The sequence below is a fragment of the Aphanomyces astaci genome (genome assembly GCF_000520075.1).
Source record: "Aphanomyces astaci strain APO3 unplaced genomic scaffold supercont1.14, whole genome shotgun sequence".
In the NCBI taxonomy this organism is placed as follows: Eukaryota; Oomycota; class Saprolegniomycetes; order Saprolegniales; family Verrucalvaceae; genus Aphanomyces; species Aphanomyces astaci.
This window is the reverse complement of record NW_009798277.1, coordinates 759,217-772,976: the sequence shown is the minus strand read 5'-3', so window position 1 is coordinate 772,976 and position 13,760 is coordinate 759,217. Positions and strand designations below refer to the sequence as shown.

The window sequence follows — 13,760 nt, the reverse complement described above, 5'->3', positions numbered from 1 at the left end:
GACTTGGCTGCCGTACGGGCGCTCCCGGGTGAAATACGTGACGGCATCGAGAGCCTTCTTGATGAGAAAGGCGTCGCTGCGGGCAACATCACGCATGCACTGCTTGAGCAGCTTCTGAAGAATGCGGTGGCATCCGTTGTGGACACAAGGCCTGTCATCGTGTCAGCTCGTTCTCCTGCTCAAGACGAGTCGGTACCTGTTCGTCCGGTTCACTACTGGGGAGGTCGGTGGCACCTGCTCGCTGAAGACTACGAATTGCCTTCCGTCGACGTTTCCACGGGGTGGCATTTATGGTGGTGTGGATCTCCCGCTAGGGACATTCCACCTTTGTACAAAATCAGGTCGATGGACTTGACGAGGAAGCAAGCCAAGATCCTGTGCGAGTGGCACTTCGCAACGAATGCGCTCCACAATGTGTACTGCAGCGCATTTGGCAGTAGTATGTGTCGACCCTACACATCAGCTACGGTCATTGCGGCATTCAGCAATATCATGGTATACTTGCCACCATCGTGGGGTCAGACGCATCTTGGACGACAGCGTCGTTTGTCCCAAATGAAAATGGTTACATTTGCACGCCTAGCTCGAAAGCGTAGACAAGAGACTGAGGGAATACCTACTACGTAACACTACTAAAAAGTTGTATTATACAGGATAATACTGTATTCGAGACGTGGTATGAAACATTGCAGTCAATTTGGCGAATTTAAGCCAATCAAGATAAAGTCGGATGTCCTGTCCGACTTTATTCGATCACAACACAATTAATCTCGTGGGGATGGTATAGTTTACTATCGTCCTACCAGTATACTACGTCTGTCTCACCTCCTTTGTCGTGATTCAAAATATCAAAATCCCAGTTCGAGTGTCGTGATTTCATTCTATTGGACAAGAGAAGCCGTAAAGACACATATTTGGACAAAATTATATTTGCTCAAGGCTACCAAGCTAACCTAAGCGCACAGAAAGGTATGCATCTGCGCTCCACTTGATGGACTGCTCTAACTCTCCTCGTCTACGTTTTGCTTCCTTTCCTATATGCTTAACCTTAAACCTGTTGCTGCCTCCACTCTCTAGTATGCATTCCAGCACTGTTTGAAGTGTGAAAAACACATTATCAAGTGAAATTGCAGGAACGTCGACAAATGCAGTATGCACATTTCCAATCAGCTCACCAATGTTGTAGGCCGGCATCTTCTGCTGCAACGACTGGATTGAGTTGAAAAAGCCCAGATCTAATATGTTTAGATCTGGGCTGTTCGCTGGCTGGGCCCCAAACACAATTCTGCGCTCGCCGCTTTGACTCGCCGCCACGACTTCAGCATGAAAGGTAACTGCGTGGGGTGTGGCATTGTCGTGCTGAACCACAATGGTCTTGGTTTCTTGTGGAAACCGCGCCAAGATACTTGGAAGAACATTGTCGACTAACATTCTCTTGTACGTAGCCTTCGTGACAGTCACCGACTTCAACACTTCCATCTCCGCAGGTCGGTTGCGGCTTGATCGTCGCGCAGCCACGGTCTCGACAAACGGCCACATGCCAAGTTTGCCATCAAAGAACACGCCGTCAACAGTTCACGGCCGGGCAACGACGGACAGGAACATTACACTGGGTATGAATCGCTTGTTCTTCGTCGTTTGATGCGGCACGGTTTCCCACGGCGCAAGGTAAAACTTGTTCTTGACTTTGCGCAAATAGAACCACTTCTCGTCCAGAAACACCCGATCCAACATTGGGTTTAACTCAACGGACCCGTCCACGACGTTGGCGAACGACAGTACTGCAGACGCTTCTTGACGTTGTCCTCCGACAGCATGGGTTTCAGGGACGACGAGCTCACCGTTCTTGAAGTGTCGGTGCAGTGTCGTCTTTGGCATCGACAGCGCCTCGGCCATTGTGCGGATGTCCATCTTCTGCAGGAGCGGGAGCTTGGAAACGCGGTCTTGCACCACTGCAATTCTTCATCCTGATGACTATCGCTCACGTCCACGAGAGGCAGTATATCCGCTTCATTACGTTTTCCTTCACACTTATTCTGGTTGTACGAAGTACGAGTCTACCGAATTTACCGTACATCTGTAACCCCCAAAATGTTTCCGAAATAGTTACAACTCAATGGTGAAGCTGAAATATATATCACTATTGTTTCCGCGCATTTGAATAAATATGATTGGACAAAATGTTTCGCGCGGTTTCATATTTATTCAAAGTGCACGACATACACGTCACAGGCCAAATGACTGCAGAACCACAACGTAGCCGCTCCAAGACAGGGAAGCGCAAGGTCATATCCTTATGCTTCAAAGTCAAAGTCATTCAAGCTTACGAGGCTGCACTTGGCCCTGCCAAGACATTCTATGCAATAGGCCTCGTGGAGTGAAATTACTCCAGAGATGATTCAAAACCCTTTTCGAGCTTGTGATATGCAATAATACATGTAATTCAACATCAAAGTACATCATTGATTGAATGGATTGATTTTGCATTATCTAAGATCTATTGTACTCCTCAATGTGGTCCATCAGTACAGCTCTTACAAGTCCAAGGCACCTATTCAATCGATAGCGTTTCGAAGCACTGTTATCGACTCTGTAGTCTTCTACAACAATTGCAAATTTGATCGCATACTTGGCTTTCGTGTTGACCAAACGACGGGGAAGAAAGCCGACATGGCAGAGTTGCTCCGCACCAATAATCTTGTAAACCTTGGGGGTTTCGTCAAGCCCATCAGCATTCAATCGCATGACCTCGCATCGAAACACAACCACATCGTTGACGGCCAGACTGTCACCGCAAACCTCGTGTGCAGGGCAGCTTCGAGTCCCTTCGCCGCTCGAGCAGCCAACAATGTCGACGGCCTTCAATTCCATCCCGAAGCAAATTGAAATTTGATTTTAACATGGTTTTACTGGTTAAGTAATATCCAATCATGGCTGGGTAGTTACAAGTCAATGGTAAAGCTCAAGTTTGCTTAATCAGATCTGACTATTTTTTATCTTGAACAAAGTATTGGAAATTTTCATGGTTACAACTTAATGGTCAAAAATTGGGGTTACAGATGTACGGTAAATTCGGTAGTCCTTTACTGTTAATTAATAATTGATTCTGCGGAATAATAAGCGCTGTTGGTTTAGTGTCAAGGGAGTTAGTTGCATTAGCAAGCGCCATTGGTTTAATGGTAATTGGGGTGCACCTCGAACTGGGCCGTGACGGGGGTTGGTGTCTACCCTTGGTACTTAATGTGGTTGCAAGTGATCCACAGTGCTCGTAACATGACCAGTACGAGGAGTGCCCATAATTTAGTAACCACGACGCTGTGTGGGCCCCAGACTGATGCGATGGGTAGGTCTTCGAGATTTCAGATGAGATCCCATTGAAAAAGCATCGCAAAAGCAGTCCACGCTGATGTGTGGAGGTCCCATAATGGACGCACATTTGGACAGTCCAAGAAAGCATGAAATAAGTTCTCCACCGCTGAACACCCGGGGTCACACATTCCACAATATGCGGGGTGGAGTGTTGGAGAAAAAAGTAGCGATAGCTGACAGGATATCATCTGATATAGGATACGCATCCAGCCATCAGCAACCAGGGGAGGGAGGGATCCAGGGTCAGCTTAACCTGGGTCTTAATGTAGGACCGAATTTTGGCTTCAGTAGTCCTGGTGGCAGTAACCATAGGGTGAGGTTTGGTCGGCTGGCCAGCGTGGAAGCAGATGGCCTTAGTGTATTTTCGTGGTCAGTGGGCGAAGCTCATGGGTATTCCGAGTGCCCTAGCACCAACTTCACTATCACTAGGCCCCGTGATGGACACTGGCATATCAAGGGCAAGGCCCATGACTTCCCATGCCCGCTGGACAATCGTTGATAGTTGGACGTACGTGACGAAATGTCACTGGTCGTTCCTCCAATTCATCAAATGTCTCAGAAAAGTCGAGCATTCGGCGTTGAAATTGATCCAATGTTGCCAACGGCGTGAGGGGGTTAAAGAGTCCCCGAGGCAATGTAGGCCACATGATGCTAGGTGGCGTGATCACGAACGATGTTTCCTGAGTGCAATAGCCAAGCAAGTTATCTCAGTTTTGCTACCTTTAACGAGGAATAGAGGGAGTCTCTGGAACCAGAACGACATAGTCAAGAGCTGGGACGGAGCTGGTGGTTGGATGCAGATGCATTATACGGGCAAGCGAGCCCACCAAACTCACACATCACGCCAAAAAGGGGGGGGTCCAGGCGTAGAAGGGATGTCTTCCAGTTGGGTTCATACAGCAGGGCATCCCATTTATCCTGTAGGTTGAAAGGTTCCAAGCATTGGTGCCACTGATACCTGGGCAACGCTGTCCACAGCTCAGAGTCCAGGTCGCTCTGTACGAGGAGCTGTAGTCGAAGCACACGTTGGTATTGTACCATAGAAGGGATGTGTGGAACACGCAATCCCAAGGTGCGGTGGTAGGCCCACCCGCTTTGAAGGAGCTGGATGAAATGCTCACCATGTCTCAATTTACGGCCAAGTATGAACTTGAGCACCATGGACTGCCACTTGCCAAGTGTAGTTTGGGTGACCGGTATCACCGCAGTGTAATGCCATAACTGTGATAGGATTATCGTATCCACCAGGAGCCTACGGCCCTGGAGCGTACGAGCACGACAACCCCATTTCAGGAATGATGTGAGGAGTTTATTCTCCATTTGGTGGACTTGGGTTTGGTTGCTCAGATGATGACCACAGTAGCGAATGGGCATCTTAGACGGGACCACATTGAGCCGAGTGTTATGGGGTACTCTTCGAGTTCAGGAGCAAGCCTTTATAGTTGCTTCTGTTGAGATGAACGCTAGAGACAGCGTATAAATCATCGACCAACTCGAGCTGGCGTTCCAGGTCGTCCAGAGATGTGGAGATGGCAGTAGTATCATCGGCGAACAGGAGGATCATCGCTGCTCTATCTGTCGCGTTCGAGTAGAAGATCCATACCGCTCATGGTCTCACAGCAGTTGGCTGAACGGATCGACCGTCAGAATGAACAGTATTCATCGGGGGTCACCCTGCTTGACCCCCTCGAAGGATAGATAGAGGATACGATTGGTGTTCGGTAGAGGAGCTGGATACACTGGATGAACCGGGGTCCACAGTTGAAAGCCTCTAATGTGTCGAACATGAAATCCCAATTCACTCGATCGTAGGCCTTCCCAAAGTCGAGAAACATGGCATACGCCTCATTTCCCTCTACGGTGCATTGATGCTGGAGGTCCTTTAAGAAGATGGGATTGTCATGTATCCTCCGCCCAGCCACAAAGCCAGTCTGAACCGGGTGCATGAGCAGGGGTATATTCGTGCGGAGTCTGTGAGTCAGAGCCCGAGAGAGCGCCTTAACCTCTACAGGTATGAGGGAGATGGGCCGGCAATGGCCGGGGTTGCTATGTTCCCCGCCCTTGAAATGCAGTGCGGCAGATGATAGTTTTTGGGACCCTAACAGCACCCCTTGCTCGAACTGGTATGCAAAAACGATCGAGAGAATGTGGCCAAAGGTATCACAGTCTGGAAAAAGGCCTACGGGAAGCCATCCATGCCTGGCGCCTTGTTGGGGGCCATTTTTTTGGTTGCTGAGGCCAACTCGAGTGACGTAGTGGGCTCTTCTAGCTCAGAGCATTGTTCCTCCATCAGACATGTCTTCAGACACCGCAAAAACTGCCTTCTTGCGGCGCGATTGGGGGGTGCGAAGTCTCCCTCGCACATGATGGAGGATCATCGCCTATGGAAAGCCTGGTGGATGTCCTGTGGATGAGAGGTAACACGACCGTCGCATGTGGTGACAGTGGCGATGGAGGCCTTGTAGAGAGTCTCATGTGGTCGTCAGAAGAAGTGCGATGTCGATACCTCAGAGTTGGATGTGTAGAAGTCGAAACTGATTTCGTTTTGATGCTGCTCCACTCCAGCTTAATAGACTCCAGTTTGGTGCGTTCGACGACCAGTTGGTCTGCTGTCAATTCACCATGAACAGCATGCGCCATAGCTGTGACCAAATCCTGCTCCGCCTGTTGGACTGCTTGGAGGCGATATGATGGGCGTGGTAGTGCTCGACGAAGTCTTTGGTGCGCTTCTTCCAGCCTGCCCATACGACTCCGGGGTTGTGAGCATGTAGCAGGATAGGTATGAGAGCCCTGGCCTCGGATATGATCACCGAAGTCATCTCGGGAATCTCCAGCATCCCCTTGGGGAGTTGTGAGTAGCGTTTACGCGAAATAAGCAGAATCACAGCATTCGCCTCACGCTCTTTACGCTTCGTCGTTCGTTTGGTTGTAGGTATTCCTCCACCTCCATGAAGGCAGGGTCCTCAAGGGGATTGGGATGCTTCCCGTCTGGTATATGGCGGTTGGTTCGGTAGGGGGGATTGGATTCCATACCCATGTCCACATCTGTGGTCTCCCCAGCATCAGCGGCTGTACTTCAGCTATGCGAAGCAGCTTCACATCATCAACTGGCGCGAGCAGCACTCAATGGACTCTGCCTTTGACACGTTATTCTGTGGTGACAAGGCGTCGCTCGGAAATCAGCGCTAAAGCGCATCCTACGGTGGGAAGCTAGCAGCATGCACTTCACCAAGATGGCGAATAACCCTTCCACCGCCTCTCACAAGAACGTACGACCTCCCGGAACTGCAACGACGTTATCAAGAGAGCAAGAAGAGCAAATCGCTCAATGGATGCAAGAAGTCTGTTCACAAGGAATTCCTGTAAGTAGATTTCTCTTACAATGCAAAGCTCTTGAAGTTGCTAAAGACATTGGCCTGGACATCACTCAATTCAAAGCCAGCTATCATTGGACTACGGGGTTTATCAAACGATGGAAGCTGGCTATGCAAGCAAAGACAAGATCTGGCCAATCGAACCTCGAGCAAGGCGAAGTCGCGTTGTCGGAGTTCAGCCTACGTATTCGCCAGCTCATCCAATACAAGAACATTACCGATATCTACAATGCTGATCAAACCGGAATCAACTTTGGGTACATACCAAAGCAAACCATCGACAGGCTTGGCGCCAAGACCGTCTGGATAGGTTGCTCTGGTCATGAGGAAGATCTCATGACTGCCATGATTCTTGGTGACGTCAAAGGAGCCAAGTACCCGCTGTTTTTGGTCCTACAGTCGAAGACATCAAAAATCAAGGCCAAGGTTGAAAATCTTACCAAGCGAAACGGCTTTGGACCTGTTGTGTGGCTCGAAATCGAAGAGCTCCATGAACACCACCCGTCGCGATTGTACGGCAACCCGACAGCATGGTGGAACAGTGAGATTTCCAAGCACTTCCTTGACAACCATTTTGGCTACCGGAAAGGCTAGGACATGGACGAGATCCTACTGTTGTGAGGCGATTTTAGCGCACACTTCAGTGAAGACGTCATCGAATGCGCGAAGTCCATGAACGTGGTACTGGAGAAGATTCCACCTACTTTCACTTGGATGTGCCAGCCAGCGGACGTTGCAAGGATGAAGCCGCTCACGGCGGCCATGCGCTTGCAATAGGTGACCTACATGCTTCATATTAGTCAAATTGTCAATTGTCATCACAAATAGGTCGCACCTGAATAGCTGAATTGTCGTCAAATCCTTCATGACGCCTTGCACACCCATAGACAGAGCAGAGACGAACGCCGATATTCGATGAGCTAGGCGGTCCCACGACTACTGCGCGCAGTTTTTTGACATTGCTCCCTATGGGGACCAACGTTGTTCGAGGTTCCACGGGTCTGGCCGTTGGCTGCTTGTGGCGGTTGGCCAGGAGAAGTGTTCACTTCATATCCGGATTTATTATCCGGATGTGGAAGAAGAGGTCCCATGCTACAGTTGTGATGTTCTCTTGACTAGATTTGTTTTGACTAACTGTCACGAGACAAGAATCGATACATGGTGGAATCACATGTTTTTGTTTTTGCATTCCATTGTCACTGGCATTAGTAAGACAATATTCTCTATGTATTCAATTTTCTTTGATTTTCGGAATGATCAAATAAAATAGGTATTCTGTATATCAACCAACTGCCTCGTCACTTTTATTCACACACGACAAATCATCTAAAGTGCACCCATCGCGGAGGCCGATGGTCGAAAAGATGGTGGATCGACCATGCCGTCGATGATAACGTCTTTGCGGGGAATCGGCCAGTTTGTTAAAGGCGTGGACGATACGCCACTTGCCACCGGGCTTCTTCGCACAGAAGATCGGGCGGAAATGCTCTGGCAGACGTGGACCGACGCTTTGCGGGCCGCAAAGAAGGCGTCGACTTGGTCGCGAGGCAGCGGCAATTGCCGGGTGACGAAATACTTAGCGCCGGACACGAGTTCGATCTCGTGTTAGCCGCCCCTGTCGACAGACAGTCGGCAGGGCACTTCGTCTGAGAAGATGTCGTCAAATTCTTTGATGAGGTCGTAGTAGGGGTTCGACCGCTGAGAGGCCCACGTCTGGGACTTCATAGGAGCGGCGAGTACCTAGTCATCCGCCATCGAGGTCGAAAAGAGATCCGCCTCTTCTTCGACTTGTGGAAGCTAATTTCCGGCAGGGTAAGAATCTCAGAGGATGTCCAAGGTAATTAGTTCAAATTGCATGTTTCTTCGATAAACGCGGCATCAAAGGTCGATGCAGCGAGCTGGGGCAAGGAGAGCGACTCTGTTGGGGGAACGGAAAGGGGTGCAACACGAGGGCTGAGTCCAGTAGGGCCGCGTGCGGTGGGGCCGGCGAGCGCACTGCGAGCATAGGAGTGGCGAGATCATTACTCATCACCGCAAATGTAGAACCAAGCGGATTGGTGGTGGACGGGGGAAGGCGATCGGCAGACCGCCGATGAATCCAGGGTTGGCTCAAGTGACCTTGTTCACGGATTTGGCATTCCAATCGATCCAAGGCTGATGGGCCTCCAGCCATGACATGCCGATGATGAGACCCCATCGAGATCGATAATGTAGAACCGTTTGACTGAGTCGAAACCGTCGAAAGTGATGGGGACTGGTTGGGAGGTCCGCTTGAAGGACGACTCGAATGGTTGTGCGAGGGAGCGCGTGAGGCGCCGCGGGCATGAGGCGCAAAGTCGCCAGGGCGACCACAATTAAAACACGTGCGGTCGTCCGACGCCTGGGCGATCATTGAGACATCCATATCCGATGGATCCGCGCGCGCATGCGCGTAGGAAGGGGATAACTACTTGGAAAGTGCGATGTGGACGGCTTCTTCGAAGGCCCGCAGGTAAGCGCGGAAGAGCTGGGTACGCGCGGGGCCTTGATTGCAGATAATTATATTCCAGCTAATCCTATGAAAACTCCTTTAGCAGATTGTAATAACATATAAATATAAAAATAATATAATTTTATATTCTTTATTTCTACATTTAATATATTATAAAAATTGTACCTATAATATTAAAAGCAAATTTTGGTAAAAAATAATAAGTTATAAAAAAATAAAAAATAAAAAAAAGGAGTAGTACCGTATATACTATCAGAAATAGTAAAAGAAGATTCTATATATTCAAAACCTTGTATAAATGTAAAAAAAATAGCTAAAGATATTGTTAATATTAAACTTAATATAGCGACCGTTCATGAATAGAGTCACACGCAAGGGCTCGGGAAGGGATTCTTCGTCGATAACATTCACTGCCAAGAAGCGAAGGCCATAGATGAATTCTTAGAGGGAACGTTTCCCTTGCTTGCACGCCAGATATTGCGAGGGATAGCGGAAATCGCTGTTGGGGGGCAAGAACATCGCCTTGATTTCGGCTTCGAAAGTTGCGAAGGACGGAAAGCACAGGGGGTTCGCAAAGCGTTTGGAGAACGCCCAATCTTCCGCGCGCCATTTCAGGTGCGACATCGCAAACGCCATGCGCGTGGCTTGGTCAGAGATGCTCTGAGCTTCAGCGACGGTTTTGACTTGCAAAAGACAGCGGAGGAGTTGTCGGACACCGCACCACCAAACTTGACGACTTCGAACTTGATCGGCTTCAGACAAGAAGCCGATAAGTGGTCTGACGATTTCAAGGCCTGCGCGAGGCGCGCATTCTCGTATTGGGCCAATCCGAGGGAATCCTGAAGGGTACAACCATGGTTCGAGATGGCGGAAGTCTGCTAAACTAAGGTCGCCATTGTCTCATGGGCGACGCGGAGGGAGTCTTCAAGGTTGCGCCCATGCGAAGTCATTTGGGCCCACTTGTTCTTCTAGCGTCGCGTGGGCAGCGGTGGATGCTGCCGTGGCCTCAGCGACGTAGAGTTCAACCGTGCTACCGATGCCTTCCACAAGGCTTGCTTGATATTCGGGGGACATCCCGCCGAGGAGTAGCGCAGTATCGCCGTCGCCAATGCCGCAACGCAGAAGATGCGCTGCCGTGTTGGTGGGGGGCATGGTGGTGGTCTACTGGACGAAACACGAAGTGCTACGAAGTATGAGCTTGCGCAGAGGAAAGCACAGTAGCTGGTAGAATTAAGAATGAATTGATAGCGTTAAGACTCCCATGCTATCACTAAACTACGCGCAGCCAACCGTTGTTTGGTTGGTGTAGAAAGTGTGTCATTCAGGCCGGCGAACGACATCAAGTATCTTCGAGGGAACACCTTGGACTGACGTGGTGTCGAGTGGTGATCCGGATAGCAACCGGATGATGGGCACGGTTACACCACAACTGTCCGCACGGCACATCAAAAGTGTGTCCGTTAAAACGAACTTGCCATCCGAGGAGAAAGAACAGTTGGCACGCTGGGTACTTGGAATGCGGAAGGACCGGATTCCGGTTACCTACAGCATGTTGCATATGATGGCCCTGGAAACAGCAATTGACGTGGTCCTAACCGATTCCGAGTTCAAAGCCAGGTGGCACCGCAGAAGCTCGCCAGGACAAGAAGGACATCCTGCTCTGTGATGACTTCAGCGCGCACTTCACCAATGACGTGGTTGCCTATGCAGATTCCATAAACGTCTTGTTGGGGCTTGTACCGCCGTGTATCACCTGATGCTGCCAGACTATCCAAAGCGCATGGATTTGTCCATTGGAAGAACTGGCTCATTGAAATTTGCCGCCAGGTGCCTACAACCAAGGCTGAAAATGTGAACCTCAAGCTCCATGGTCCGTCGCGGTCTACAGTGGTATCGTGGATCACCGGGACGTGGAACAACTTACCTCAGAGCATGTGTGATCTTGAACGGGTTTCTCAAATGCCAGCGCATTATGTACTTTCTAAGCATTTGTACTCTCATTTTGATACCAATTTATGATAACTCTTTTATCTTAAAGTATGCATGTGTCGGAGCATTGAAACTCTGAGTTTAGGGTAAGCGGTTACAACAGGTTTCATATCATTTATACAAGGTTATTGTTTTATAGAGATATATTTATGTTGTGGAAGGATGCCCCCGAGTTTAACACTCGACACAACCTCAGATCCAACCCAATGTGGCCCGTGTCGACTAGGGTACTTCAAACCCAATTTTGAATGACTATTACCAATGGCTTCTACGCCGTTTTTGCATTTCATTCATGTGATGGAATGGTCAGCATTATATGACAGAGGATTTGACTCGAACAAATAGCAAGGGTTGTGATTGGGCAATAACAAAGTTATCCTAAATTGGTTAACATACTGTAAACTATCTTAACAGTAAACTGTGTTTTTACGTTATATCCAAACCTAGAAACACTATCCGAAATGTGACCCATATGCATATTTGCCCCGCCACAGTCCAAACCTATAATAAATACTAATAGTAAGCGTTAGACGGTAGTGTAAAAATTGGACAGGAGGGTGCGTGACATCGCGAAAACCAGTTTGGCTTGGGCAAAACCCACAATACGTAACGGTATTACAGTAAGGAAATCAAATTCGACAGGTTGGCTTTCAAACCAAAATAGTATACTTTTGGCAGTAAACAAAATGTAAACAGGTGTTTACGTTTTGTAAACTGACACGGTTAATGCACTTTCGTGGTCAATATTGACTCTATTATAACGCAATTTCATTCCACAATCTAGGAGCGTAATCTCAACGTTGCGCTCTGATATACTCCATGTAGGAGTAGAGCCAAAGCGATGTGAAAGTCAAGGAGGTTTAGGTTGGGGGGTTTTTGGTTGAAGGTTGACGAAACCGACGAAACTTCAATGTTTGAGGTGTGATTTCACGTGAACCAACGCGAAGTTCATGAATCTGATTACATATTCATTGAAAACTTGGTGCGAGGACTATGGACAAAAAAATGGAAAGATTTGGACAAAACTTAGGTACAGTAGGTGTATTTTAGGTCAAATTATTGAATTTTCAGTTTACAAAATGTAAACTGGGATATTTACATTTCGATATCATTTTTTATTCATTTTAAATTCAGAATTGTCCAACTTTTAATTCAAAATTATATTCCGTTTTGCGAGTTTTGCCTAGACGAAACCGGTTTCGCGATTTCCCGCAGCCTCCAGTCGCATTTGGAACTTTTTTCTGTCAGAAAACAGTAAAATTCGATGTACTTTGTCAATTATATACTATTGCAGGGGACTGTCTGGATCGGGCAGGTTGAATACAAATCGTAATATAAATATAAAATAATATTCATTTCGATAAAGTAAAACTACTGGCTTATATACATAGAGGTGCTTGTGATTTACAGTTACTTTACATGCGCTGAACCTTGGAGAAAGGACACATGCCAGGCGACCAATAGAGAACGGTCTGAATAAATCCTATGCGTTAAACTCCATAACGTAATATCTTGATTCATTTTGTTCAAGGTTTTGTCCAATTAGAATTGTCTAATTTAACCCTAATCATTTTCGAGCGATATTTCTAATTTGGAGTATACATTTGAAGCCGATTTGTATCAAGATAACATTATCCGTAAACACACTTCGAATGAATGATTTACAGTTAGTATGCATGTCAGATTTGGTAGCCAAACACATAAAAGGTGACATTTGACAAATTACCATACATTTGAAAAATTGCCATAATATTTCTGAAAAGTAGTTCAAAAAACAAGGTGTTTTCTGACACTTTTTGTGGCAGCCAAAGTGGCCCTTCGAAATTCACGTTTAGCCGTGGCCAGCTTGCAACCACGCACACATCGCGTCTTCGTGGTCCCAGTACTCGGCCAAGAGGTCGTAAAACAAGGGTTCGTACGATGCCTCTCGGTGGTCCAGGATGGACCGCGGGGTGTTCCAGGGCTTGAATATGCCAAGTCCAGGCGAGAAGTGGTGCACGTAAGTGTTGAGGATGCGCTCGGCTTTGGACGTGAACGACCATGTGGCATCGTCCACGATCGTGTACGTGAGCACGACGTAGTGGTTGGGAAGGTACCCGCACGTCGTTCGGAACAGATCGTTAAGGACGTCCATGTCGTAGTAGTCGGGTCGCGGCGGCGTGGCCATGGCCCGTTCAATCGTTTCAAATGTTTGGTTCGAACTGGGGGAAAACACGAGCAACGTCGACCCAAACATGTAGGTCTCGGGAAGGTAGTAAGCGTGCGGCGCCCACAGCACGGCGTCCCCCAGATGGAACAAATGGTCTAAATTGCGCTGAATGACCGCGTCCGAGTCGAGGTAGATGACCTTGTCGTACCCGCGGGCTTCGAAGATGCGCAACTTGGTCAAGGAACTGACCCACTCGGCATTCGACGGCACACCTGCTTGCTTCCAGTGGGCCACGGGGATGGCGACGATGCCGGCATCGGTGAGGCGTTGAACGATCGCCGCGGGGACGTCGTCGACGACAAGGGTCACGATCGGTATGGACGGTGGG

The 13,760-nt window shown here is 48.5% G+C and overlaps 5 protein-coding genes across 5 annotated transcripts in view; all 5 read right to left on the bottom strand.

Annotated features, from left to right (window-relative positions):
- Positions 1–1,539, bottom strand: part of H257_07049 (hypothetical protein) — a gene marked incomplete at both ends in the record, with an annotated part of 6,383 nt that extends 4,844 nt beyond the window's left edge. The window contains 3 exons of the mRNA XM_009832467.1: positions 17–151; positions 197–248; positions 1,176–1,539. Coding sequence (XP_009830769.1) covers positions 17–151; positions 197–248; positions 1,176–1,539 — 551 coding nt within the window. The remainder of the gene's footprint in view (positions 1–16; positions 152–196; positions 249–1,175) is intronic.
- A 36-nt stretch (positions 1,540–1,575) lies between these two features.
- H257_07048 (hypothetical protein) lies at positions 1,576–1,896 on the bottom strand (the record flags this gene model as incomplete). The annotated part of the gene is made up of 1 exon (XM_009832466.1): positions 1,576–1,896. One exon carries the CDS (start codon positions 1,894–1,896, stop codon positions 1,576–1,578), a length of 321 nt encoding a protein of 106 aa, XP_009830768.1.
- A 6,688-nt stretch (positions 1,897–8,584) lies between these two features.
- On the bottom strand, positions 8,585–9,068 carry H257_07047 (hypothetical protein; the record flags this gene model as incomplete). The annotated part of the gene is made up of 2 exons (XM_009832465.1): positions 8,585–8,738; positions 8,980–9,068. The coding sequence occupies 2 exons, from the start codon at positions 9,066–9,068 to the stop codon at positions 8,585–8,587; spliced, it is 243 nt and encodes an 80-aa protein (XP_009830767.1).
- Positions 9,069–9,675: 607 nt separating this feature from the next.
- On the bottom strand, positions 9,676–10,386 carry H257_07046 (hypothetical protein; the record flags this gene model as incomplete). The annotated part of the gene is made up of 3 exons (XM_009832464.1): positions 9,676–9,899; positions 9,956–10,073; positions 10,195–10,386. 3 exons carry the CDS (start codon positions 10,384–10,386, stop codon positions 9,676–9,678), a joined length of 534 nt encoding a protein of 177 aa, XP_009830766.1.
- A 2,668-nt stretch (positions 10,387–13,054) lies between these two features.
- H257_07045 (hypothetical protein) lies at positions 13,055–13,689 on the bottom strand (the record flags this gene model as incomplete). Its single annotated transcript, XM_009832463.1, has 2 exons — positions 13,055–13,603; positions 13,645–13,689. 2 exons carry the CDS (start codon positions 13,687–13,689, stop codon positions 13,055–13,057), a joined length of 594 nt encoding a protein of 197 aa, XP_009830765.1.
- Positions 13,690–13,760: the final 71 nt, after the last annotated feature.